Source organism: Stylophora pistillata, chromosome 2, assembly GCF_964205215.1.
Source record: "Stylophora pistillata chromosome 2, jaStyPist1.2, whole genome shotgun sequence".
Lineage (NCBI taxonomy): Eukaryota > Metazoa > Cnidaria > Anthozoa > Scleractinia > Pocilloporidae > Stylophora > Stylophora pistillata.
In genome coordinates this window covers 48,449,878-48,477,559 of record NC_142520.1, presented here as the reverse complement: position 1 = coordinate 48,477,559, position 27,682 = coordinate 48,449,878, and the positions used below count along the sequence as shown (strand labels likewise).

The following is a 27,682-nucleotide window of genomic DNA, read 5'->3' as shown; positions in this document are numbered from 1 at the left end:
TGTTACGGTAACCATACTTCAGTTGCAACAATTTCGCTAAGATGCAGGCATTACAAAAGCAGAGAGCAAGGAGAAGGGTTCAGTCGTCACTTAATTTGAGTTAAGTGTTCGTTAAGGTACGTTTTAGCAAAACCACTAAGATTTTTAGTTGGTTAAAAAATTAGTGCTACAAACTACTTTCTGATCTTATTCAAGTTGCGCCAACGTTTACCGAAGTACCTCGTCCGTTTTTGGTCTTCAAAGAAGGATCAGTGTCTACAGTTGCTTGTGAAGTCTTTAGTTACTCACCAGCTAAATTCGCATGGTCGCGATCCTTGACTGCTTTGTCAGAGAGAAGCAATATTAAGGAAGGAACATTAACTATTAGAGATTTCTCTGTGGGAGACACTCAAATACGTATATGCAGCTCACAACAAAGTTTAGTTTAGTTTGTTTAGCTTCGCCAACCGCCAGGAACACCGCAACAGCTTGCACGAATTACTGTGAGCCCAATAACCCACCCATCCCACCCCATGGGAGGACATCCATGACACAGTAATCTCGTCCCTGAGAAATTAACGTCTCTTACCACCAACCCTGCAGGAGACGGGACCTCCATTTATTCGTCCCTATCCAAGAAGACTAGAATATCTAACCATTTCTTGATGTTATAGAAAGGTAGCAAATTATTCTCAATTAATTTAAGACATTGAGTGTTGGTCCGGCTGGGTCTCGAACCCTCGATCTCCCGCACAACAGTCCAGCGCACTATCCATTGGGCTAACATGGCGGCGGTAATAAGTTGGACGAAAAAGAGCCTTTACTACGTTAGGTATCCAAAGGATACCAGGTAAATATGGCTATATATATATGTTTTCAAGGACTTGGATTTTTTCTTAACCTATCATCATCGAGTCAGTTTTTTATAACCTTAAAAGTTTTAGTTAGAGACGTTTTCTCATCACTAGTGTAACGAAGTAAATCCGTTTGAGCTGAGACAATAGCTGTTTTTGACTTCCGTGGCCGGAAAATAGCAGGTTGGCCAAAATGCATAACAGAATATCAATGTTTCCGGGCAGAATTCCCACGGATTGTCCATAAAATTTCTAATAAAGTACTATATTTTGACAAAAGTTAAACCTCGATTGTCTAGACTCACTTCTATGGTTTCGTGATTTTCGTTTCTTTTTTGTTTTTGTTTTTTATTTTTTTGTTTTTTTTTACAATCGATCATGGACATTAGCAAATCACATTCGAGACCCGTGACAGCTATTTTCCATCTAACAAACTCGCCTGTAATGCTGCAATGAAACTCCCGCTGGAGCTAAATTTGTTTCGCTTTTCGAAGCTTCTCAGACAGGTTTTTGCTCGGTAAAAGTCAGTAATTAAACTTTTCAAACTCCCTACACGCCGGCTCAAGCTAATAGCACCATGCGCTAAAGTATCACTTTATTTATCAATTGAGCTCGATACAGTTGTGGTGCGATGTTTGTGCCATGTGTTTCTCCTTGTTAGGGACTGATTGATGATGTTTCCCGCCTTTAGTTATTTCCTGCGAGGAGGTCATTACGAAATATTCAGCAAGGCATTCTGGTACTTACGAACTAAGAGCAAACTCGTTGAGATATATGGTAAATTGATCTAGTATTTTTCATTTATCTGATCTTTCAATGTTATAAACTATTTATATTTAGCAATTATTTGCCGAAGGTGAGGTGAATATCGTCATTTTATATAAACCGCGTGGAGTGGTTTATATAGCGTCATATAAGGAACCGCTCGACCAATCAGATCGCTGGAAATTCTTTGCTCAGCTTTGAAATTATACTAATATTTGATATGATCAGAAGCGTATGACATAAAGTTATACGCTTCTGATAAAATTTATAACAAAATGACTTATAATGGAAAGTCCCCTCAGAAGGAGATTTTCGTCACTCAAAAGTGACCGATGCATGATACCATTCAAGTACTTTCAATAATGCTGATCGTCTATCGCTCACTACTTTAGATCTTGAGGCCAACGTTTCAAGAAATTTAAATCTCTCTTCATCCAGAAGGGCAATAGTTAAGAAACCTTTTATTCGGTAAAGTGCAAACACGTTGTTACTTATTCCAAAGGCTAAGTAGACGAGTCGAATACATCATACAGAGAAAAATTTAGTGAGTCACAAAATTTTCGAGAAGCTCTTTTTCTTGAAAAATATCTACTTCTTTTCTTGGTCAACCTTTTAAAAGTTTTTTTTTTTTTTCAGCGAACTTCCTTTCAGACCTAGTTTTTAAGCTTGTTTGCCCTTAAATTCCTTGACATCACTTAACTTGATCCAATTCTTTAACGTTCGAATGATTATGAGTTTTCTTTGTTTTTTCAATGTCTATCTGTAAATCTCAGAAGACGTTTATCACCACCATGAGCCCATTACTGGGCTCATGTCAGTAGTAAAAATCTGCATGAAGGTGCATCTTAAAGCAAGGGCTTTCATTTGTTTTATTCCTCCTCCTGTATAAGCTGTTCTTATACGCAAGCTATACCTATTGTCTCCCCAGGTATACTGTGATATCGGGGTAGATCGCACAGCGTGGACCCTTGTCGCTCGAATTTCAAACAGCGACGGCAAAATTTGGATGCGTAACGATGGCAGATGGTGGTATGACCAGCAAAGTGACAATGGGACGACAAATAACCCTTCAATAAACGCTGATATGATCTCGCATGCCTTTTGGTTGGTCAGCTGTAATGAAATAAAAATCCCACGTAGCGATGACCCTAGCCACACCCCTCTGTTGCAGACAACAGGGAAATGTTTTGGTTGACAACAATTCCGATCGAAAATCAGTAGTTATGGTGACTTTAAAAATAGTAAAGTCTTGGCCAGTGATCGGTGTCTGGGAAGTTGCACGGTTCAATACGGCGGACAGTGCAAGTCAACAGATGGGTTTCAACAGGCCGAGTGCAGTGGAAACATCGAAAGCGCCAACAAGATCGGCTTCTGGTGTGACTGGAGTACTGGTGATGGATCAGTGATGATGATTGGTGGAGGAGGAAGCTGTGCACGTGCAGATCATGGAATTGGAATCATAGAAGCTGGCGATGCTTCTTTTGTTGACCTTTGAACCCATGAGACTGAATGTGACTTTGGTTATGGTGCTCAAACAAATTACGCCCCATCCCGGTCCTACTCGTTGAACTTATGGATCCATTAAAATTATCAGCCTTTCATTTTTGTAGAGGATAAAATTATTCATTTAATGTCACATTGTAATCCAAGTTTGATTAATATCTTAAAATGCGGGTCAGTAATAGCGCATCTTTTTCCTCTCACAGTAAAGATGAAATAACTTGACAATCACCTCAGCCGGAACTCTATAAGCTTTTAACATCTTAAGATCCTCACCGGCAACAATTTAAATGCTATAAGAACTTTTCGAGAAAATCATATTCAATGGAATGATTTTAAGTCGGACTCACAACTCATTTTTTTTAAGGAAATGTGAAGTATCCACTGATAATTGTTTAGTGATGCCAGAAATAAAAGATGTAAGATCTTTTAAATGTTTCAATCGAGATAATAGGAATTGGAAGCCATTAATTGATTAGACACACTATGGTCCCGCAAACCAGATGGAGACCTGAAACTAATAACTAAGGAGCCGGTGTTTTTTTATCGCCTGAAAGGAGGTGGGGAAGGGAAGGGAAAGGAAGGGGGGAGGGGAGAGAAAGGGGAGGGTTCGGAGGAATCTTGTTGTGTCACAATAAAATACTGTACTGATCTCCTAGCCTCTCGCTGGTAGCCAATTTTCTAAAGCGCCTCTTTCAAATTCTGTTAAAGACGATTGAACTCCATTCCCACCGAAAACCTAGTTGCGTGACCTGGTTCAGTTCTGTTTTCATTCTCAGCCACACCAGGATCAAGATCAGTCAATTAATCAAATCCTTTATTATAAAACGATAATTGTTAAAGCTGTAAAGCTTATGGAGTTGTTTATCTAAGGATCTAATGTACTAATGGACTTATAAAAGTTTACAATTTGTCAAAAAACTAGGATATACAGCTTTCTCTAGGAAGGTAAAATAAACTAAATAAAGAAGTTCTATTGAAAATGTTCAGTTCAAAGCTAAGGGAGCAACGAGCAAGTAAGAAAACACTCTTTGTCCTTGATTTCTTTTTATGTTTCATATCTTGTTTCTCAATCTTTCGAAAGTTTAGGCCTTCTCAAACCCTATCTATTTCCCTAGACGATATAATATTCTTATCTCGTAACCAGATCCTACAGTTTAACTTTATCTTTCAACCCCTTGGCCGTGAAAAGTCTGGGTGCTAGACTCATAAGATCCCCTAGTCTGCCTTAAAATAGAAAGGAAAAACTAATCAGCTTTCTCTTTGACCTGTCTGGGCCCTTGAACAACATCTCCATGTAACTACTAAAAACGCCTTATCTTTTTTGGCTTCGTTCTCTATTCCGATGTTTTTCTACGTTCCACTTTCTTTGTGTAGCATCAAATCTCTCTAATTTCATCACGCGAAATTGATACAGGTCACAGAAGACAACGAAAAAAGCAGCGTATCTTTTTAATCGATCATCACGACAATGAGGTCAATACAGTAACTTCCTTTGGGTCCAAATGTAAAAATTAAAAAAAAAAAATCCACGGCAATTTGAGGTCAACTGGCAGGTTTCCAGCGTTCACTTAGCTTAACTTTAAGCGTATCACGTTTACGATTAACTCAGCCTTGAAAGTTAGGATTGAAATAAACTATAAATTTTAGCCATATCATTCGCATGGGAAGCGCAAATCTTCAGCGGAAGAAGGCAAGTCAGTTCTCTGTAAAGTTTACTATTTATGTTGTTTACCAGAAGACCCTAATGTTCGTGAGAAGCTACGATGGACACTACAAAGAAAGCTTGCACAAAGTCTAAAATCCACGTTTTTCGAAAGAGCTCATCGGCTCATCGGAATTTTTTTTTTTATTTCAATTCTACTGGTTGTTGCGCTGAACTTGAGTATGGAGGTCATCAAGAAGCAAACGGGTATGAACGAGTGGTGGGGGGAAGGGGCATTTCCTAGTAATATGCTTGTCGGGATGTGGATGGCGTCGCATTTTCACTACTGGATTCACTAAAATGAAATTGCATCTTCAATAGAGTTGCTAGGTGATGGATCGACGTATTTTCGTGATTTTGGGGGTAAGAAAATTCTGGTAATCAGAGATTTGGAAACTGTAAGATTCGTGCTTCAAAAATTGTTAAATTTTGTGAGTAACGGTCTATTAGTGGCCATTAAATGAACTATAATGGGTAGGGCTTCGGAGAGGCAAGTGGCACAAACCTACGATATATACCCAAGTCCTCCTCCCCTTTCCCTGGGGTAAATATCAAGACACGATTTTCCATCTTCAAGAAGAATACCAGACATTTGAGGATTTCCCGCTTTCTGAACGTTTTGTGAACTAATCCAAAAATCAAAATCGTAAACATCAGTAACCACCCTTGAACTAATAAACGGCTAACGGTGGCCGTAAGTATTGTGCTATGGACTCACGCGGTGATCTTTTAGATGAATACAATACTGACTTATTGTAGGGATGATGAAGTACCTCATACCCAGTTTTACAGTGTAACTGTAACTTGCAATCACTTGGCCGTGAAACGTCTGGGTACGAGATCCTCCATATGTAAAAATAAAGCAGTGGGAGGTTGAGAATTTGAGGTCTTGGTAAGGATTGAAAAAAAATTTCCATTGTGAATTTGAATGCTCCATTCCATATCTTGCTCGGTGTAACTTCATTAACAAAGACAAAAATATACACTTCCAAACTTCATTTTCAAGGAGGTTCAGTCCTGTTTTCGTAGTCTAATAAAGGAAACTTTTTTAATTTACTCTTTAACCTGTCAGACTATTCAATAACATCTCTATGTGACTATTCAAAGACGCACTTTTTTGTACTTTCAATAATTATTCAGATGTTTTTGTACGTTGATTGAAGTATTTTCATGTGTAATATCATATATCTCGAGATTTACTTTTCGAAATTAATGCAGGTCACAGGAGGCAACGGAAAACAAAGCATTCCTTTTTAATCGATTATCACGTCAACGAGGTCAATAGAACAACTCTCTTTGAGTCCACGTAAAAAAAAAATAATAAAAACAAAAATAAAAAATTCTAGGTGAAACATACATTATGCATTTATGTTCAACTTGAGGTCAACTGGCAGGTTCCCGGCTTTCAATCGTAAGCGTGTTGTATTTACAAATAACTCAGCCGCGACAGAGGAATAAGATAAACAGGAAACTTTAGCCACGTCACATCAGTCACACAAGAAGTTCAAATCTTCAGCGGAAGAAAATAAGTCAGTTCTTCTTAAAGGTAGTTTACAATCGTTATTTTCCAGAAGACCCAAAAAGTCTCGTAAAGCTGCAATGGACACTACAAAGGAAGCTCGAAAAAAACGTACAGACGACGTTTTTCGAAAGATCGCATCAGTTCTTTCTTTCATTTCGATCCTACTGATTGTTGCGCTGTTCTTGAGAATGGAGATGATCAACAAGCGAACGGCAATGAACGAACTGCGCATTTTAGCTGTTGAAAGTCGCATGAAGATGACAAATAAAGCAGATGAAAACGTCAAGAACAAGCCTAAAACGTTCATAGGTAGGCACAAAACAATTCACCTTGATCCAGACAGCTTTGAAGTTTGACATGAATTAGTTCGGCTTTTACAATTAGATTCCTTGCGAGATAGAATATGAAATAAAAAAAAAAAAATGCTAAACTGCCTTTAAATGGTAAAAGGGGGTAGTTTCTAAGGAAACTGTGGTGCTGTGTTGGTGGAAGTAAGAAGGTAATTTGGTAATATCAACTAAGTTGAAATTGTAAATTGTAAATTGGCCACCGTAAAGAGTTAAAAAGCTGACGTTTCGAGCGTTAGCCCTTCGTCAGAGCGTCTTCGTTCTGACGAAGGGCTAACGCTCGAAAAGTCAGCTTTATAACTCTTTACGGTGGCCAATTTGCAATTTCAACTTAGTTGATATTACCAAATTGTCTTTAAATGGTGTTTATTGATAAGCTCCAAAAGTTTTGCTGTGTACTGTGAACATTTTAATATTATGAAGATCATTATAGGCTGTAGTCAAACGAAAAGCATCATTTTCAGTAAAAAAAAAATCATCATTTCGCCTGGAAGAATACGTCTGTATTTGCTATACAGTGGGAGTATGATCTTAACTTATTTATCTGAAGACTGAAAGAAATAATATATGAAATTAAAAAGCTGAAAAGGAAGATCTAATTGGTCACATCTAACAGTTCCTGACTTGTAATACTTCCCTTTTTCATGTAAAGATAGGATTATAATATGACTAGTAGAACATAGCACTCCATACCTTCTACGGGTTATACATATACGTGACTTGACGAATTAAAATCACTATGCTTTAAATCAGGGATTCACTGAGATGGGGCTGTCTTAATAGTCCACAATGAAATGTTGAGAGAGGATTGCTCTGAGTGGTTATGAGCTGATCGATAAACTTAGAAAATGAATGAAAAATGTATGCTAAGTGCAAGATTCAAACGTGCGTGACCATTCACTTAGGTGCGTTACTCTTGATTTAAAATTTACGCCTTGATCACGCTTGATCATACTTTTAGTTACTCGTTTGTCAACGTATATTATAACAGTGTTGGCTTTATTACGGCAAGTCAGTTTCATTCTAAATCATCAGTTATTTCACTCTGCCCGTTGACGTTAATAGGAGGAAATATCTGTAAGTCGTTGGTCCTTTTTTCGTTTTCATTCTAGTCGTCAATTTCCTTAGGTTTGTTACAATTATAGCCGTAAGTTTTCCTTTTTAGTCGAGTTATCATTTTCATCATCATCTTCAACGTAATCGGATGCGTTCAATTTACTCATTTGAATGTGAACGTAGAATAATTTTTCTCTTTATAAAAATCATCTCCCTGCTTGACCAACATCGCTCAATGCCTAAAAGGCAACCCCCCCCCCCTTTGTTCCCCCCTAAAAACTACGTGATCCCCACAAAATCCTCCGAACCCACCCCAGGCGATGCTGCCTAACGATTGGTTTCTGAGAGATCTGCTCTGTTCACATCTGAAAGGCGATAATTTCTGATATAGAATCAAATTGTTTTGACAAAGAAAGACTAGGTCCCACATGAATAAATGTCTTTTTTTTATTTTATTTTTTTTTTTTTTCTGATTGTATTTGAAACTTTTTTCCGCTTGTCTGATACACAGATTTTGAAGGTGTAATGAGGAAACATCCTGTGGATCATTACAAAAGGAAGAAAAGAAGTAATGCTCTAAGTCCAACTGTAGGAACAATAAATTTACAACAAGTCCGCAAGGAAATAAATAACAAGCTCAGTGAAGTTTGTAAATCCTCCCACAGTATATGCCAGGCAGGACCTCCAGGACCACCAGGAGCCCTTGGATATCCCGGGTATAAGGGAGAGAAAGGGGCCCCTGGAAAGGAAGGACCACCAGGCCCATCGGGGCCTATCGGGGCTCAAGGCTTGGGTGGCATACGAGGACCTGTGGGACCTCAAGGAGTAAAGGGAAACAAAGGCGACAAAGGGTCTGTTGGAGCAACTGGGATAAAAGGAGAGACGGGAGCGAAGGGTCTTCAAGGACGAAAAGGATCTATTGGCTCAAAAGGAAATAAAGGGAACAAAGGATCGGTTGGTATTCAAGGACCAAAGGGAGAATGTGTTGTTCCTATGAGAATCAGTGTGTATCCAGTATCTCAGGAAGTTTTTGCAGGCGAGACAGCAATATTTTACTGTTGGGTTCAAGGCCAGACGTCGTCCACGATAACATGGCGTAAACTTGGAGGTGTCTTATCTGATGCTAGTATGGAAGAAGGTGCACTTCGAATCAGCAAGGTACAAAGGTCACATGTTGGATCTTACATATGTACAGCTCGCACTGGTCTAGGAATGTTAAGAACAATAAGCAGGCTTCGGATAAAAGGTACGATGTTTCAGTTTAAAGCTCTTTCTAGGTTTAAATTTCCTTGGTCAAAGTCATCGTTGGATGTTTTCTAGTTGAGTAACGAGGTCATCGTCGGATGCCAAGCAGTCCGTGCCCTTAAACTGGACGTCACAGTATAGCATTTTCCCAACTCATAAGACAACTATTGAAACCGCTAGAAGGGTAATTATAGATATAATATCATAGTTATATAGATATAATTATGCAGCCAAAGGCTAGGACAAAATTTGGCTAACATTAAAAAGATAACTTACAGTAGAATATCATTTCATTGGGTCTGTATTATTTTATGGTATCATTTTTCTTCATTGTATTTTTTCAATTTTCTCCAAGCAAACACATCGGCATAACACTGCTTCCTTTTACCCCTTAAATGTCACGCCCGTTAACTTAGCTAATTTACTAACCTACTTTAGTACTTACCAATCATATTTACTTGGTCTGCATTTTTATTCAGAGTCACCAAAATTTACAAACAAACCTTCTTCAGAGGTCATTTTGGTGCAAGGAACTACTGCAAGCTTGTGTTGTGAAGCTACAGGTTCTCCACCTCCCAGAATTGAATGGTACCGAGCCCAAAAACAATCTGTTTCCATCCCGGTTAACCAGGAAGACAGATGTCTCCTAGTTAACACAGATAAAGAAAACGCTGAAGGAGACTACATCTGCCGGGCCACCAGCAGATTAGGATTGGCAGAGACAGTTACCACGGTGATTGCAACGAGATTTATTGGTATGACATTAGTTTTGATAACAGCTTACCTATGTCTTGTGTCAACGAGTTCTTGTCATAATAATTGCAGAAGAACAACTAACCAGCAGCTAAAGTAAAAATTTAGTTTATTAATTGAGAAAGCTGTTCAGGAGAATTTCCATAAAGCTGATAAGTGCCCTACAAAGAATTATCTCACAAAATAATCGTATTATGTTTAACGCAGTAGTTCTCGAGTTCTTTGGTTTATTTTACAGTTGCTGATTGTAGACCTGCTTTTGAATTGGTAAACTGGACTGTCACCCAACTTACCTCCGTATATACCACAAGTTGCATTTGACTTTCGAAGTCATTCACAATTTTATTCTGTTCTTCTAGGTATTTCATGTCAGTTGATTCGAAGGGATCAAGCTGGTTTATCTGACGGGATCTACTATATCCATGATAAAAGCACTAAAACGACCTTTGCTGTAAGTATCAACTATGATCAATTGAAGACGACCTGTTTTCCTTCTACGAATCAGCGAGGGAACCAAGCTAATGTATGTAAATCAGTTCAATGTTCAAGAAAGCAAAGGCTTGAGCTCGTTCTGTACTATTGGCCATTTCTGCGATACTTTTTTCGTCCATTCCAATTCGCTATAGCTAAAACAAAACTAACAGTACAACTGCAAGATTATCTGCGACTTTCGGGTGGAAAACAAGAACAGATATGAAATACGAAAAAGTACAAAAAAGTGAAGTCCTTGGCTAATCTATATGAATTCGAGTTACGCCAGCAGGACCATAAAAAAATTTAAAATCTAAAGTCACCTTACACCACCCAACAATAGGAACTTCCTGAGTAGGGGCACTAGTCTGCGTAGTCTGCCGTTTTGTGTGCGTTGACTGTGTGCGCAAAAGCGATGGGCGGCGAATCCGCGTGAGGTTTGGAAAGGGTAACAGTTTTAAACTCGCACGCTGAAAATGGGGTGGTTCTTCAGTCTTTTTTCCGTTCAACACCTGAACGGAAATTTTAAGGTGTCAATCAAATGTTAGGGTCATATCACAAAGGAGTTAAAAGGAACAATTAAGAATACTTTTCGCGAATTAGGGATATGTTAATAGCGAACCTAAGCAAAAAAAAGTGGATGAAAACAAACCCTCAGCTGTTTTTTTTCTGAATCTGCGTCACGAAGAGAGCGAAAATTTGTTGTAAGGAGAGCTTTGGTCAACGAGAGGATGTTGAAGCTATACCACCCACCAGCTTTGGCAAGAGTATGATTTTAACGGTTATTGCTCTGAAGAGAAAGGAAATACATAGTATTTTGCTGGACCTTCGGATGATAAAGTGGTGAATAAATGATCCCCGCACAGGAAATCTAATTAAAGAAATTGCTGTAAAGAAGCCTGAAAAAAAGTTTGGCCTTTAAGGTGAATGAAACTTGGGCTTCCCAGGTACTATTTTGGCTCTATTTTACCAACTGAGTACCGAAGCCACACTCAAGACGCTAGACAAGTTTTACTAAATTCCTAATTCATTTAAAGGAATTGCAAAAAGAAGCCAGAAAAAATGGAGGCTTTGACAGAATTCAAACCTGTGCCTCCCAGATACCAGTTGGATGTTCTTAAAAACTGACCCACGAAGCCATGCATTGCAAGCAAGGTTTAAGTTTGTAGGTTCATCGTTCAAATCCCCCCAAAGTCTGATTTTTTAACTGCAGTTTGCTTAATTGCAACCAACCTGTGGGGATCATGGCTCTACCTCTCTGAGAAAAAATAGCCGATTAGTTGCTACAAGCCGTTATTTGATTGGTTGCGTCAGATGGATATCTAAAGATGTGCCGAATAAAGCATCGCTCACTCCCATTTCAGAAAGCTTCGCCGCTCGTCGGCTTATGCAAGTAAAACCGCGAAGCATGAACGAAACCGACAACAATGCAGGCTTGTAGTGTCTAAAAGCGAAAAAGTATGCCACAAAAGGCAGCCACGAAGGCGAACAACGACAGTACACAAAGCACACGTTTTTTTAATAATCTTCCCGCGCTCACATTTCCCCGAATGTATACTTTTGCAAATACAACCGCCGTCCTAGCATACTACATTCCCTCTCTTTCTTTACTTAGATAGTTGACCTCGAAAGTCAGAAACATTACAAACTTCCAGTTTCTTTAGACACCGTTAAAGTTCAGTTCAAATCCAAATGTTCAAGACAAAAGTCACGCTAAACACAAACATAGCCTTTGCCATTCGGCTCATAAAACAACGTTTCAATGTCACTCATGTAATAACAACGAACAGTAATATGAAAATGCCAATGTCACTAGTTTTAATACAGAACGTAGTCACTCAGAGCCTTCGGACGGCTCGTAATTCTGCCGGATCCTCTTACATGCTGCTCAGCTGTAGGTGCAGTAGAAGGTACATCTTCTGGTGGTGATTCAGCCATTGGTACTTGATCCTTTGCCATAGGTGGCCTCTCAAATGACTTAGGTTCAGTCCGTGGCTCAGCGTCCTTTGGTGGCGCTTTCTGTTCTTCTACATCTGGCATATTGAAGGGCTTAATATGCTGAAGGTTGCGTTTGTGCTGGACACCTTGAGGCGATCGCAACACCACCTGGTCCCCTTGTCGAGACATCACCTGATATGGTTCCTTCTCATAGCAAGGGGGCAGCCTATTTTCTTTCTTCTTCTCAAGGAGAACACTGTCTCCTTCTCTCACATTTCGATCTCTGGCATGGAACGTCTTGTCCACATAGTCCTTGCTAGACTGCTTTCTCTGATTGTCCCGATCACGGACGGCTTGATCGCTCACTTCTACCTCCTCCTCTTCAACATTGACTAGATCAGGCATTTTAGTTGTTAGCTTTCTCATAAACAATAACTCGGCAGGACTCTTTCCTGTGGTTGAATGTGGCGTGGACCTGTACGCCAAAAGGAACCTGTTTAGCTCCTCTCTCCAACTCTTTCCTTCTCCATGGGCTGCTCTCGTGGACTTCAGAAGCGACCTGTTTTGCCTCTCTACCTCACCATTAGCTCTTGGTCATAGAGGTGTTGTGTAACGGTCTTCAATCCCCATTTCATTCAAGTAATCTTCTACTTCTTTAGATACAAGATTTAAGCCATTGTCGGTACGCAGACCTTTAGGCAACCCATGTCTGGCAAATTGGGCATCCAAGCAATGAATGATGGTTTGGCTGGAAGTTGTTCGGATAACATCAACTTCTATCCACCGGCTGTAATAATCAACGAGAACTAAAAAATGTTCTCCAGAAGGTAACGGACCAATTAGATCCACAGTTACTTCTTCCCATGGTTGGTTGGGTAATGCTGTTGACCTCAGTGGTGGGGGTGGAACGTTCTTTGTACCCATCTGGCACCCGTAACACTCTCCACATCTTTTCTCGGCATGACGATCCATAGCAGGCCACCATACCTTCGTTTTAAGTCTCTCCTTTGTCTTTATGACTCCTTGGTGCCCCTCGGGGGCCAAACTGACGAATCTCCTGCGAAGTGCTTAGGGTATAACAATTCTTGTCCCCCGGAGAATTACATGCCCAATAAAAGTCAACTCATTGCGCACTGGCAAATACTGCTTTGGGGCATTGTCCGATTTCTCTTCGATGAGGCAATTCCTCATTGCTTGCAACTCAGAGTCTTGTGCTGAGACTTGTTCAATCTCTTTGATTCTCAATGCAGCAGGGACAGCATGTAGAGCTATCATGCGTATATATCCAGCATCTTCCACGGACTTGTCTGAAGCAGGTATCTTCGTCAGTCGGGAAAGGGCATCTGCGATGTTTTTTTTTCTTGAAGGCACGTAGCAAACTTGATAGTTGTACGGTTGTAAACGCATAACCCAGTGCTCTATTCTGACTGAAGGTTTAGACTTCCTTGAGTAGATGACTTTAAGTGCTTCATGGTCTGTCACCAGATCAAACTGTGGAAGCCCGCACAAGTAGAGGTGGAAGCGTCCACACGCCCAGACCAAGGCTAGTGCATCCTTTTCTGTCTGACTATAAGGACGCTCCAATTGACTCAAACTACGACTAGCATAACAGACGGCACGGCTTTACCCATTCTTTTCTTGCACCAGCACGGCGCCAAGCCCAACAGGACCTGTATCAGCAATAACACGGGTGGGTGTGTCCTAATCGAAGTAAGCTAGGACTGGTGTACTTTCAACTAGACTCTTCAATCTCTGATATGATTGCTCCTGCTCCTTGCCCCACACGAACGGTTCCCCTTTCCTTGCAAGTTTTCTGAGGAGATCAGTAGTGGTAGCAAAATCTGGTATAAACCTGGCACTGAATCCAACGAGCCCCAAGAAGCTACGGACTTCTGAGGGTGTCTGAGGCTGACTTGCCTCTGCAATTCCTCTGACTTTTTCCTCCGTTGGGCCGATGCCATGTTTGCTCAGAGAAAGACCCATGAATACCACTTTAGTCATTCGGAAGGTGCACTTTTCAGCATTCAAAGTCAGCTGCTTCTCAATAAGACGTTGCAACACACTGTGTAAGTTCTTATCGTGTTTCTCAGTGTCTCGACCATGAAATATGAGATCATCTGCTATGTTTGACACCCCTTGTAGACCCGCCATTGACTGGATGATGATATGCTGGTACTTCTCTGGTGCGGCTTATACACCAATACTGAAACGTTTGTGGCGGAATATACCATCATGGGTGGCAATAGCAGTGATATCCCTTGAGTCAGGATCCAACTCAATTTGGTGAAAACTCCACCTTAAATCTAACTTCGAGAAAACACCTCCCATTAAGACTTTCAAGGACTTCATCTGTGGTTGGTATAGGTAATCTTTTTCAAATAATGCCCTCGTTGGCTCTCTGCATATCGACACACAACCTTATGTCCCCGGACGGTTTGAATTAGGAGCAACAACGACTGGCCTTACCCACACCGTAGGCCCCTCGACTTCCTCAATTATGTCCTTTTCAAGGAGTTCGTTAACCTTGGCAATTACTTTGTCCTTTACAGAAAAACGTACTCGTTGCATTTTTTTAAACACTGGAGTTGCACTGGGGTCAATGTAAACTGATAATATTTAAGCTTTCCAATTCCCTGGAATACACTGGGGTATTTTGCTTTGAGTTTTCCCATGAAGGTATCATCAACAGTGTTACAGTCTCCTGTCCCGAGAGTTCCCGAGAGATCCACACGAAGGAATCCAAGATCTGTGGCGGACGAATATCCCAGCAAACAACGCCCAGATTCAACAACAATGAAATCTGCCACAACCTTTGCTTTGGGTACGGAAACTTCTGTCTGAAACTGGCCCTCAATTTTAAGTTCTCGACCCCCATAAGCATACAATCTCTTTACACAAGGTTTTAATTAAATTTTCAGCCCCTGATACTTAAGTTCCTGCAGTGTATCTTTACTGATGAGGTTACTTGCAGAACCTGCATCAATCAACACATCTCAGCTGATTCCATCAATCTTAACTGAGATAACGGGCTCAGCGAAATTTGACATAGCACATGTCTGTTCTTCTATAGTAAAAGCAAAACTGTCATCCTCACCTGACTCGTTACAATGATACTCAACATGATTGGCCTGTCTCCCCTTACCATGACGCTGCTGTCTACCTCCCAGTTGTTGGGTGTTCAATCAATCAATCAATACTTTATTTACCCACGTAGCGTCAAGGAGCTCATAGAGCTCGTTCAAAGTACGTACGTGCCTCTAAGATTAAGAATCTAAAAGACCTAATACATACTGTCAAGACCTAATTGATTAGAAATTGAAATAACTAACAATTAATATTAAAATTTAAGTTTGTACAGTAAAATTCAAAGTCACTTAAATACAGATATAAAATGGTAAAGCAATAGCTTAAATAATTTAAAATAAAGATTAAAAATTATGTTTGTACAATGAAATTGAGAGTCACTTAAATACAAGTATAAAATGGAGAAGCAGCTAAAGTTTCAATGTTCTCAATAGCTTCTTAAAAAGGTTGATATTATCAGCCAGTTTTACACTTGTAGGTAATCCATTCCACAGCTGCGCACACGTATAAATGAAAGATGTTTTCATAAAATTTCAATTAAATTTCGGTGCGTACAAATTCATGCCGGTTCCTCTCAGATTGTTTCCCTAAAACTCAAAAAAACTCTGATATATTTGGGACCGTCGTTATGCAAACATTTCTATAACAGAATAGGGGATTGTTGTTTCCTTCTCTGGTCTAACGTTTCCATATTCAAGATTCGCAGCAATTCATCATAAAGGGTAGACTTGCGATAACCTAGAAGTGATCTAAAAATGTATTAGTTGGCATCTTCTAGCCGATTCGCTTGCACTTTCCCCAATCCAAGAAAGAGTGGGCAACAGTATTCAAAATGAGGGAGGATGAAAGTTTTATAGAGCCTTAACGTAAGATTGCCAGTGACTAAACGCCTGATTCTCCTAAGTGCGCCACTTTTAGCGTATACCTTTTGAAGCTATTTAGTAATGTGATCCTTGAAAAATAGCATGCTATCCAGTTCAACGCCACGTATTTTGATACATGGCAGTGTCCCAATGACAGTGCTATGTATGGCCAGGTCTTAACTGTACTTAAAGGGACCAATGGGTTCTGCTTGCGTCTTTGTGATGTTGATCACCAGATGATTCTCTCCAAACCACGATGATAACCGCTCAAGACCATTATTCACTACAAATTCGAGAACCAAGGGCGAGACGTCCGAAGCATACATAGTTGTGTCGTCGGCGTATAACCTTAGACGTACATCCGGTATGGCGTAGTTCAAGTCATTTATATAAATGTTAAACAACAGCGGTCCGAGGAGGGACCCTTGGAGGACGCCCGCCATTACTTCTGAGTAGCTGGAGCAAACACCGGACAGCTTAACTCGCTGTCTTCGCCCCAACAAATTGGAAGAAATCAAGTTTAATGCAGACGGAGAGGAGCCATACGCTTTTAATTTAGCCAATGGGAGGTTATGGTTAACAGAATCAAATGCTTTGGACAGGTCCACTGCCACGGCTATAACTGCCTCCCTTTTGTCAAGGCGTCGCCTCCAGTCCTCAGTCATCTTCAAGAGTGCGGTGCAACAAGAGTGTTTCTTCAAGAACCCAGATAGATTCGGAGAAAGATGTTCATGGAAGGCGCCCTACAGTTGGTCAAACACAACCTTCTCGTACACTTTACAAATGGCGGTAAGAATGGAAAGACGATAATTTTCTTTGCGTGTATCCTCACCTTTTTTAAATAGCGGTGTCAAGTTCCTACCCTTCCATTCGGTTGGCCATGATTGGTTCATAATCAGATAGTTTATCAGCTGTGTTATCTCCTCCGTTAGGATGGGAGCAGCGAGCCTTAAGAGACGCGGGGAAATTCCATCTACGCCAACAGCCTTCCGGGGATTTAGATTGTCTAAGATTTGACGAACATAGCCGCAGCTCACAGGCTGGAAGACAAACTGATCTAGCAGCATTTTGCTAGCAATTAGATTTACACTTTGATGATCGTTGAAGTCATTTTCACGGTGATTTGTTGAAACTACATTGGCGAAATAGCTATTAAATATTTCCACCACCTGCCTGGGTTCCGTCGTGACCACACCGTTCTCAAGAAGAGTTATGTTACTTAGTTTATTTATGCCAGAGTTAGGAAGAAGAGGCTTCATTTTCTTTCAAAATTGACCAGGATGTTTCGCTCCCGATGCCGTGTCGTAACAGAATTTACTTAATCCGTTGCGCTTAAGTGAAGTTAATTTATTACGCTGTTTCTTATAAGCAATCCATATATTGTCCTTTGGGTTTTTTCTGTATCTTTTGAAAAGCCTGTTTCGCAGAGCAATTTCACGTTGGATTTGAGGAATGATCCAAGGAAGCTGATTACCGCTCACCCATTTTTTCTTAATAGATGCGTGCCTATCAAGAACGTCTTTAAACAGATTGCTCCAATGACCCCATACATCATTCACATCCGAGAAACAAAAAGCCGTCCCCCAAGGAGTTTCACTCAGGTCCGCCTGGAACTTCTCATGATCAAAATGCTTCATGTTGCGGTGTTCAACAAAGCGTGGTTTTGGACGTGGAATTTTGTTTTTGCTACAACAAACACCAAGTCGTGGTCGCTCAAACCAAGGTGCAAATTGCCTGAAGCTACAAATCGCTCATTGTTACTTGTAAGAATGACATCGAGAAGGCTCTTTGTTTTGTCAGTAACGCGTGTCGGTTTCGTGATTTTATTAGCAAGGCAAGATCGATCACAAAAGCCGACCAGGTTTCTGTTTGCAGTCCGGTCCTCAGCAATACTGACATACATATCTCGCATAATGACCATATTTACCACAGTAGCGGCAAGCGAACATCAAGGCCAAATGAAGCGCCGAGAAAATCGCGTCCGGAGAAAATAGCAACCAAACCAGGGGATACGTTACGAAGACTTAGCTTTAATCAATCTCGTAAACTGTAAGCGAATTAAAAAGGGAGACTTGTATAACCAATTGTCCTCAATTAAACACGTGGTGACTCAACAGCGTAAATAAATCTAACATAGTGAAAAGAACTAATAAATGAACTAAGTACCACGGCAAAGCAAAATATACTAACAAATAAAGACGAAAGAGCTTGCTCGAAACGAGATAAAGGAAAACTATTACAAGAAATAGCCTCTTGACGATACAAGGCGGCGAGAAAATAACACACACAAAAGCATAAGATATAAAAAAAGAAACGCTACCTTCATAAATGGAGCAAGCTACAAAAGTTAAAACAAACGAATATAACTTACATATCGGTCCCTATACGCCGGCGGCTTGATACCAAAACTTAAGAGGTAAACTTAGGATGGACGCCGGATGAGGAACAGTGAACAGTAAAAGAGCGTACGATGCAACAACTAAAAATCAGCGGGAGAGAAAAACTATCCGAAGGAATCAAATGGCAAAAAGGCCAACTGTAACTGAAATGTAACACAAGTTCAAAGTCACGCATTAAAAGTCACGCATTTACAACCACACTTGCTTCACTTGCGACCTCGGGCTGGACAATTTTTACTTTGGGCAAAATGACCTTCTTTACCACAGTTGAAACAACCGCTTTCCCCTTTGTTTCCACGCCCAGCACGTTCTTCAGCTGCATGAGTACCTGCTCCAGGTTCTTGGCTTGGTGTGGCCATTTGACTTGCCCGCTCGTGTGAGGCTTCCCACTTTCGAACTTTATCCATTGCTGCTTCCAGAGTAATATTAACGACCTCTAATAGCTTCTTCTTTAGCTCAACATCAGGCAACTTTTCAATCAATTGATCCCGAAAATTTTCTTCCAAAGTTGGACCAAAAGTACTATCACGAGCTTGTTTACGTAAACGAGCCATTAACTTATCGGCGGTCTCTCCCTTTGTCGGCGTAAGTTGACGAAAGACATGACGCTCGTACAGAACATTGTCCTGGGCTCGAAAATGAGCATCCAACTTTCGCATACACACCACATACTCATTATCCTCGATAGCATTCAGTGGTCCAGGATCTGGAATATATTCGTAAATATCTTGTACTTCCATACCTGCTAAATGAAGTAACTGAGCTGTTTTCCGAGAAGGATTCATAATGCCCTTGCCATCAATGTAATACTGATACGATCGTTTTCCCTGTCGCCATCGTTCCGCGACCTAACAGGAAGAACCTGTAAAATCTAGAGGCGAAAGCGCTCTTTCTACAGCTTCCACCTCCTCGTCGCCAATTTGTAGTGGTCTAAAAGCGAAAAAGTATACCACAAAAGGCAGCCACGAGGGCGAACAACAACAGTACACACATTACACGTTCTTTAATAATCTTCCCGCGCTCACACTTCCCCGGATGTACGTTTTTACATATACAACCGCTGTCCTAGCTTACTACAAGACTATTGGCATGGGGCAATTTCAGACAGGTGGTTGCCTGACTCGCCGTCAATATACTAGCTGTATACTGTTTCGAGCCGACAGGTGCTCATACAGAAAAACTAAACATGTTGGCCGATACGTTTTGACTTGTCAAGCTTAATGTCTTGCGTGCTTATTTCAGCGATGGAAATAGAATTAAAATAAAAAGTAAAATTTGAATGGTTGAAAAAAATATTTGAAAAATTCTCTTTTTCAACGGTTCGGTATCCGTTAATCACTTTTATTTTTCTTTTAATATTACTGTAGGTCTACTGTGACATGACAACAGACGGTAAAGGTTGGACTCTTATTGCCCGATTCTCAAATTATGATATCAAGAACTGGATGGCTGATACCGGATATTGGTGGTACGACAAGAAAGTTGCCACGGGAAAGACAAATAGTCCCTTCACAAACGCTGACATGATCTCACCAGCATTTTGGTTGATCAGAGGAAGCGAATTTAAGATCACGCGCAGTGACGACTCCAGCCACACCCCTCTGTTACAGACCACAGGTGGCTGTTTGGGTGGACAAACATTCCGATCGAAAATCACAAGTTATGGCGACTTTAGAAATGGGAAAGTCTGGGCCAGTAATCGGTGTCTGGGAAATTGTACGGTTCAGTATGGCGGACAGTACAAGTCAACAGACGGGTTTCAACAGGCTGAGTGCAATGGAAACATCCAAAGCGCCAACAAGATCGGCTTCTGGTGTGACGTGGGTTATGGTGATGGATCAGTGATGATGATTGGTGGAGGAGGACAAGAATGTGATCGTGCAGATCATGGGATTGGAATAACAGAAGCTGACGATGCCTCTTTTGATGACAAAAAACAAAGTGAACAAGATTTTGGTTATGGTAATGGTGGTGGTAGTCGCATTTCAACCAGTAAATCCCAGTCCTACTCGTTGAACCTATGGATTCGTTAAACATATTTAGAGCATTACTTTTCAGACTTGGTTTAGACCAGGAGAACTTTATAGAGGATGACGTTATTCAATTTATGTCACATTGTGATCCAAGTTAGATGAACATTTTAAAATGGTCTGTAAAAGCGCATCTTTTTCCTCTTAAAGCAAATATAGAATAACTTGACCATCTCCGCAGCAACAAGACTAAGATCCTTAAACATCTTTAGATTCTCACTGGCAACAAATTAATTCCCAATAGGATTTTTCTGCGAAAATCAAATTAAGTAGAATGGATTTAAGTCAGACTCGTAACTCATCGATCTTTTTAGGAAATGTGAAGTATTCATTAATTTTTTTTTAGTAATGTCAGAGATAAACTATGCAAGATGTGTTTAATGTTTTAACCGGATAGTTTATCAAGAAATTTTTCTGAAGCTACGTCGAGCACTCCATATTTTATTAAATTGGCATGAATAAATGAGATAAAACGATAAATAAATGGATGAATAAAAAGCTTTAAAACAAGGAAAAAGCCTGAGTGTAGTATCCATTGAACAGTTTAAAAAGATTATGTAAAATCTAATCAAAAACGTGCCCACGAGAAAACCGGACAAGAGGTAATAAAGCTCAAATCACCGATTTGGCTCAAACTTGTTACAAATTCCAAGTATCATGAGTTAACAAATGTGTGAAAATACTAGGCCAAAATATTTAATTCCTTAGGAGATATAGGGTCCCCTTGGGAAAACCCCCCATTTCCTGCATTTTTGGGCATAATTATTAGCTAAAGTTGCATTGCTGCTGTGACAAACCGAAAAGCCATCTGCAAACTCAATCAACTGGGTTGTTTTCTTTATCCATCAGACTTACACTTCAAGAAAATTGAACTGTTTTAACATTTGCATTTCATTTTTTCCCTTACCTCTCCCTTAAGAAAAGACGACTTTTTCAGGTTTTGACAAGTACAAAATATAAGGGTATTTTAAGGCCCAATATCTCTGATGAAAAATCCCTTCTGATTATTATTTCTACATGGGCAGTGAAAGCCTTCACTGGACTTCCAAAAGTAATAATAAAATTTTGGGGCAACTGATTTCATAACCCATGCTGATGTGAAATTTACATCTAACTCCCGCTTTTTGGTCTGTATCATCAAAATTCCGTAAACAACATCTTTGTTTTAATACCTTAAAAAAACTTGAGATTTGCAAGGAATTTCCCAAAGAGTATCGTTTAAACATGAACGAGGAGAGAATATTTCAATCGCGCAAGATGAGCCCGTTTTTGGAACTTTTCTTCGCAGCCATATTTGGATCATTCTTGAGGAAACGCAACAGTTGATGGTGAACATCAAGGGTGCATGTCGAACTTTCTCACTAAAGAAATCTAGGAAGAAAATTGATAGAACATACATGTATCTGTGGTGCCTCAGTTGCAAATTTTGGCGTGAAATCATTTGTTAGATCAGTGGCCATTATGTCAACAATGTACCAGATTCGATTTGCTTCGTTGCCTTGTTGAAATATTAAACGCGGTGAGAGCTCTCAGAAAGATTGATCAAAATTATTGGTCTTTCACTGCGTGAAACTTATCGACTTACATGATATGTGTTGATGCCAATAGATAATTTGAAGCCCTGAAAGCTGATGTAAATCAAAAGGACAATCCCCATCTTTGATCAGATCACACCTGCGATTTTGTTCAGCGATCAACTTTGACATTCATTTGGCATGTTGTGTTTCTAGTCTACGAGTTTTTAAAATATATATATATATATCAAAGATTTACGGCTACCAAAATATTTGACCTGTTATTTGTTAAGCTTGAGATAGTTGCTGGTTCACCGAAAAACAAATAAGCCGGTGATATATTGGTCTCCTTCAGCACAAGGAAAAAGAAAATGATCAAAGACCTGACACTTGCGTAGAAATCACTTGCATATTTTATCCGAGGTTTTCTGCTTACAGTTGATATGTAATCTCACGTTTTCTACTGTCATATCTGGCCTGGGAGTGTATGATATATTCCGGCAGCCTTTGTGCCCCGGCCACTTTGGATTGAATAAAATTTGAGGCTGCATATTTGCGTTCAGTCGGGCTTGTTAAAGAAACCTCCTTTGCACCTGCATTTGCCTAATCTACGCGGAGCGCGCAACAGTAACGATAAACAGCGCACGCATTAAACTTAACAATTAATTATGATAAAATAAATACCCCGTGAAACAATCAAAGTATTAAGAACGTCGCATATGCGTGCATTTTGACTGCGATTTGCAACCGAACGAAAAAAATGAACGAAGCTGAAATTTCAACTCGTGCGTTTCCCCTAACCCTATCCCGAGTAATTAGAGGGTCTCAAATAGGGTTAACCGTCAACCGTCAAATGGCCAAAATACTAACCATCAGCCATCAAAAACGCAATATTTTCACCGTGAAAACGTCAAATAAGTGAACCAATGTTAGCCGTCAAATGTCTCAGATATCCTTAATTAAGAGCCAAACCATTGCCCTAATTGGGGTCAACTTCTGTTGTTTATAAATAAAAGTTTAGATATATCACAAAAATGCATTTATGCATTTTTATCATATTTTGAAGTCCTTTAACTTCTCTTCACGAGTAAACCTAGCTAGCGACAGAACTGACTTCTTGTTTCGTAGAACTTTGGTCATTTATTGATAAAAGGTGTTACACGTTTCCCGCAAACGCGTCATTATGAAAAATTACGGCCAAATTCGCGCGTTTTAGAAACGACATTCCAAAAAATTAACATCACCGTCAAATGACCTAAAATTTAACCGTCAACCGTCAAAAGGGCTCATTTATGACCGTCAACCGTCAATTTTACCCCCCCCCCCCCCCCCAATGGAGAACTTCTAATTAGGTATAGAAGGATTCGTGGTTTAAAAGACGTTAAATTTCCCAAAAGTGACTAGGATGGGGTAGGAGTTCTGAGAGGCCAGCGGCACATATCTGGCACTCATTATCCAACTGTGCTTCGAAGAGTAGAAAGAGTAGCAATAACGTCCAAACGAGTACAAATATCTCACGGTATTTGTACTCCAGAGAACCATTTTGACAGGTAACTCGCATCGCGCGAGCGAGGAATTGGATTGAAGTTACGAAAAATAAAATGGCGGACAATACAAATTACTTTTCTGACGACGAAGAGTCGGGATGGCTAGCAAATATTGATCCAAGTTTATTAAATAAATCGAACGAAGCAGTTAGACGATAATAAAATCTCCGTGCCAATTCCGTTCCGCTTCGCATACTTCTGTCACCCAGTCCCCGTCAATAAATAGCCGCGAATATCTGCCCGCACTGAAATAACAATTTGCCGGCTTATCGGATAATAAATCTCTTATGAAGCACTTTCTTGTTTGTATTTTGACTCGCCCGAAGGGCTCGTCAAAATACGGCACAATCTGTAAAGATACACAGTAATCCCTCACATCAAAACATTTATTACCTTCGCGACCACACCCATTCCGAAAGCCAGCTTCATTTTAGCGTCGGGTCAGGCTTCGGGACTCTTACCTTTGTGACGTAATGACAGAAATTGAAATCAATAACGGTTTACTTTACATCTCGCCTGGACGTGTTCTTTATTATACCAGTTACACAGTTCAAATAAACAAGTCTTATCTTGCAACAGTTGAGTTTAGTTTGTTAATCAGAAGAGCTGTTCATTCGAATTCCCTTGTAGCTACGATGGACCCCACAAAGAAACCTCCCACAAAATGCTCAAGCGATACCTTTCGCAGAGGTTCTTCGGTTCTTTGTTTCAATTAAATTCTACTGATTTTTACGCTGTTCTTGAGGATGGAGGCGATCAACAAGCGAACGAAAATGAATGAACTGCGCATTTTAGCTGTACAAAGTTCAGAAGAGAGCTCTGGCGTGTAATTTTCCTAAAAATGCCGTAAGGGGAAGTGTTAGAGCGCGCCTGTTTGACTTCTATCAGGGAACATCACGAAGACGTTACAAAGTCGTTATTTAAATCAATCAGCGAGAATCAGAACAGTAAACTACATTACTTAATTCCTGAAGCCCATAGCCCTCCGTATAATTTAAGGCGCCAAAGAACGTTTAATGTACCAGCAGCCAAGACAAAGCGTTTTGCTAATTTGTTTTTCGTGAAGGGTGCGACAGTAGAGAACTTTTAACAGAACTTTAAGTTATCACATTTTATATTAGTATAGTAGTAGTTTGTGAAAAAAATTGCGCAATTCAGTATTTTACTGCGATGTGATTTTAATAAACCAGTCTATCTATCTATGGAGATAACGAACCAAGTAGATGAAAATGCCGAGAATGAGCTGAAAACTTTCACGGATAAGCATAAAACTACTGACTTTGATCCAAACGACTTTGAAGTTTGATATGAATCAGTTTAGCTTCTACAATTCGATTCCCTACGAGACAGAATATTAAATGTACAAAAATGGCTAAGCCGCCTCAAACATGCGTTTATTCATGAGCTCCAAAATTTTTGCCGTGCATTATGAACGTTTTGATATTTATGGAGATCATAGTAAGCTGTAGTCAAATGAACGAAAAGCATCATCCTGTTGCCTGGATGAATAGGTCGGTATTTGCCGTACAGTGAGCTCATAATTTTTTTGCTATATACTGTCTTGTTAGTCTCATCAAGACTAGAAAAGTAAAAATAGTAATTCAACGACGGTGATTGTCTTAAGTTTGGCGAGAACGTGAAAGAGTTTTGGATATTACTTGTGATGCGTGAAAAGGCCAAATATTATTTGCACGAGACTGAGTTTTACAAAGGGATATAGGTGACCCTCTAAACGGGAAGATCCAGTAGCTGGTAAGATATAATAGTTCCCTTCTTGCAATTGTAATACTTCCTTTTTCATGTAAAGAAAAAATTGTATTATAACTAGCATATAACATTGCATGCAATTCTACGGGTTATACATATAGATGACTTGACAAAACTCTTTTCTTATACTTCAGTGAACTATTATTCACTGCGATGGGACTGTCTCAACGGTCTAGAATGAGATGTCGAGAGAGGATTGCTCTGAGGGGTTGAGCTGATAACTATAAACTCAGAAAATGAATTACGAAAGTATGTTAAGGCTGTTGAATGCTTAACCAAGTTCGCTTGATGCCTAAACTAAATAAATACATTCCAAATCACACGTAAGGGACCAGTCGCCCGGGGGGTGAGTGGGAGAGTCGGAGGAGTTTGTTGTGTTACAATAAAGTTTTATCGGTTCTTAAGTATTTTAATTATCCTCTCGTTGGCAGTCAATTTTCTATATTTCCCCCGTATACAATCTGTTAACGACCACTGCCCCCTTCTTGTTCCCCCTGAAAGCCACGTGATCCCCGTAAAATCCTCCGACTATCGCGTTCTTAGCGTAGTGTTCAACCGAGACACGAAGAGTGTACCAATCGATGGTTTTTTTTTCCTTCAGTGTCGAATGGTGAAACTACAGGTAAATAAAATACAGAAAACGATGAAAAGAAAACAGAAAACAGAAAATACGACAAGGCAAAAACAATAAAATAACGCAACGATGAAAACTTACGTAGATGGTGCTACGATGAATGATAAACTGGAAAACTGAGGTGATAAATTAAGGTGAAACCTACCGAAACTGAAAAACGCAACACACGAGCTGTGAACCGAACGGGCCTGGGAGATTAAACTGACCGAGTGGGTCCCAGGGCCCACTGACAATAAAAGGCGGCAAAACCCGTAACACCGACCCCACCTCAGTCGATGGCTGAGGATTGGTTTCTGGCCGCGTAAGCTTGGAGCTACTCTGTCTGATACTACTACTCCGAATCAACAGGGTACAAAGGTCACATATTGGGTCATACATGTGTTCAGCTAACGCAGGTTTTGGAAGTCTGGAGGCTTTCAGCACTTTACAAGTAGAAGTTATGGATATAAGTTGCCAACTTTTACGTCTTTTGGGATGTTCTTTTTTTTTAACACCAGTATAGACATTAATTTGTAAATCAAATAAACATTTTTGTCTTTCCACAGTGAGCCGTCGACCTTGAGCGTGTTTAGATAGCGATTTAACTCCTTCGATGCTGATCACTTGGAGAGAGATTATGTTTACTTGATAAACTTAAGGTGGCTCGTACCGGTTTTCATCTTTTTGATGGTTTGTAACTTTAAAAGAATACAACAGAAAGACTGACCAAGGCCAGTTGAACACTTTTACGGGGTTGAATTACATAATCATTGGTTATCCAAAAATAAGTGTCATTTCGTCACTAGCAGTTTCCATGGAAACGCTTTCATAGGCTTATTCAGACGCATTTTTTAGCTTGTGGCTTAAATAATTCGAAAACTAACCCGATGACCCCCTGATTTTTTTCAGTGATTGCTTTTGGCACTTGAAAAGGAAAATGCACAAAGATTTTTAAAAAAATTCTACGGAGCGGAATTTCAGAAAATCTACAAAAAGGGCAATTTTCACACATCGCAAATTTCCTTCCGTAGAATTTTCTAGTTTTTTTTCTGATCATTCCTTTCGACGTTATTATCATATTGGAACAATAAAAAGAAGGGGTCACCGGACTTGTTTTCATGCAATAGCTTCCGTGAGTTTAGCAATTTCCACGCGCGTTCTCGTGCATTTAAAAATCTGGATTCTATAAGATCGACATTTGCTCATGATCTGCTTTAGCTACCGCTGACAATTGAGTGTGCTCGCGCGAGCACCTAAGATCTGATGTTTTATACAGACGTTTACTGCTAAGAAAATCATTAAACAGCCATCAAAGACAGCCTCCCGAGCTCATCTTAAAAATCCTACACATGACTTCTGGCTATATCATATAATTGTCCTTGAAGTTTCAAAGTCTTCTTCCACCTCAGGTAGATTATCCTTCACTTGAGTTCTTCTTTTTTCGCCGTCGCAAGATTTCATATCGGTTGAATATTTCTCTTAAATGTGAAGTGAAGCAACCTTTATTTCTCCGAAAATCGTCTTCGTTATCTTAGTTTCTATCTCCTCCATTCACATTGGCCGCTCAACACATCAAATACAAGCTCTTAGGTAAACTTCTCACAAAAGTAGAAAAAATTCCAAGCGCCGCCATCTTTGTTTTGAATTTTCATCTTTTGATCTCGCGCTTCCTTCGCACGTTTCTCTCACGCAAGAGTGACCTGTTCCCCGCGCGAGGAAACTGGTACGAG

The 27,682-nt window shown here is 40.0% G+C and overlaps 1 protein-coding gene and 1 pseudogene across 2 annotated transcripts; both read left to right on the top strand.

Annotated features, from left to right (window-relative positions):
• The first annotated feature begins 721 nt into the window (after positions 1–721).
• On the top strand, positions 722–3,183 carry LOC148739997 (uncharacterized; annotated as a pseudogene). Its single transcript, XR_015996841.1, has 2 exons — positions 722–1,610; positions 2,527–3,183. The product of XR_015996841.1 is annotated as an uncharacterized LOC148739997 (transcript).
• Positions 3,184–6,387: 3,204 nt separating this feature from the next.
• LOC111330458 (uncharacterized) lies at positions 6,388–21,133 on the top strand. The gene is made up of 5 exons (XM_088748074.1): positions 6,388–6,634; positions 8,240–8,974; positions 9,453–9,728; positions 10,086–10,177; positions 19,849–21,133. Exons 1-5 carry the CDS (start codon positions 6,403–6,405, stop codon positions 20,512–20,514), a joined length of 2,001 nt encoding a protein of 666 aa, XP_088604200.1. The 5' UTR covers positions 6,388–6,402; the 3' UTR covers positions 20,515–21,133.
• Positions 21,134–27,682: the final 6,549 nt, after the last annotated feature.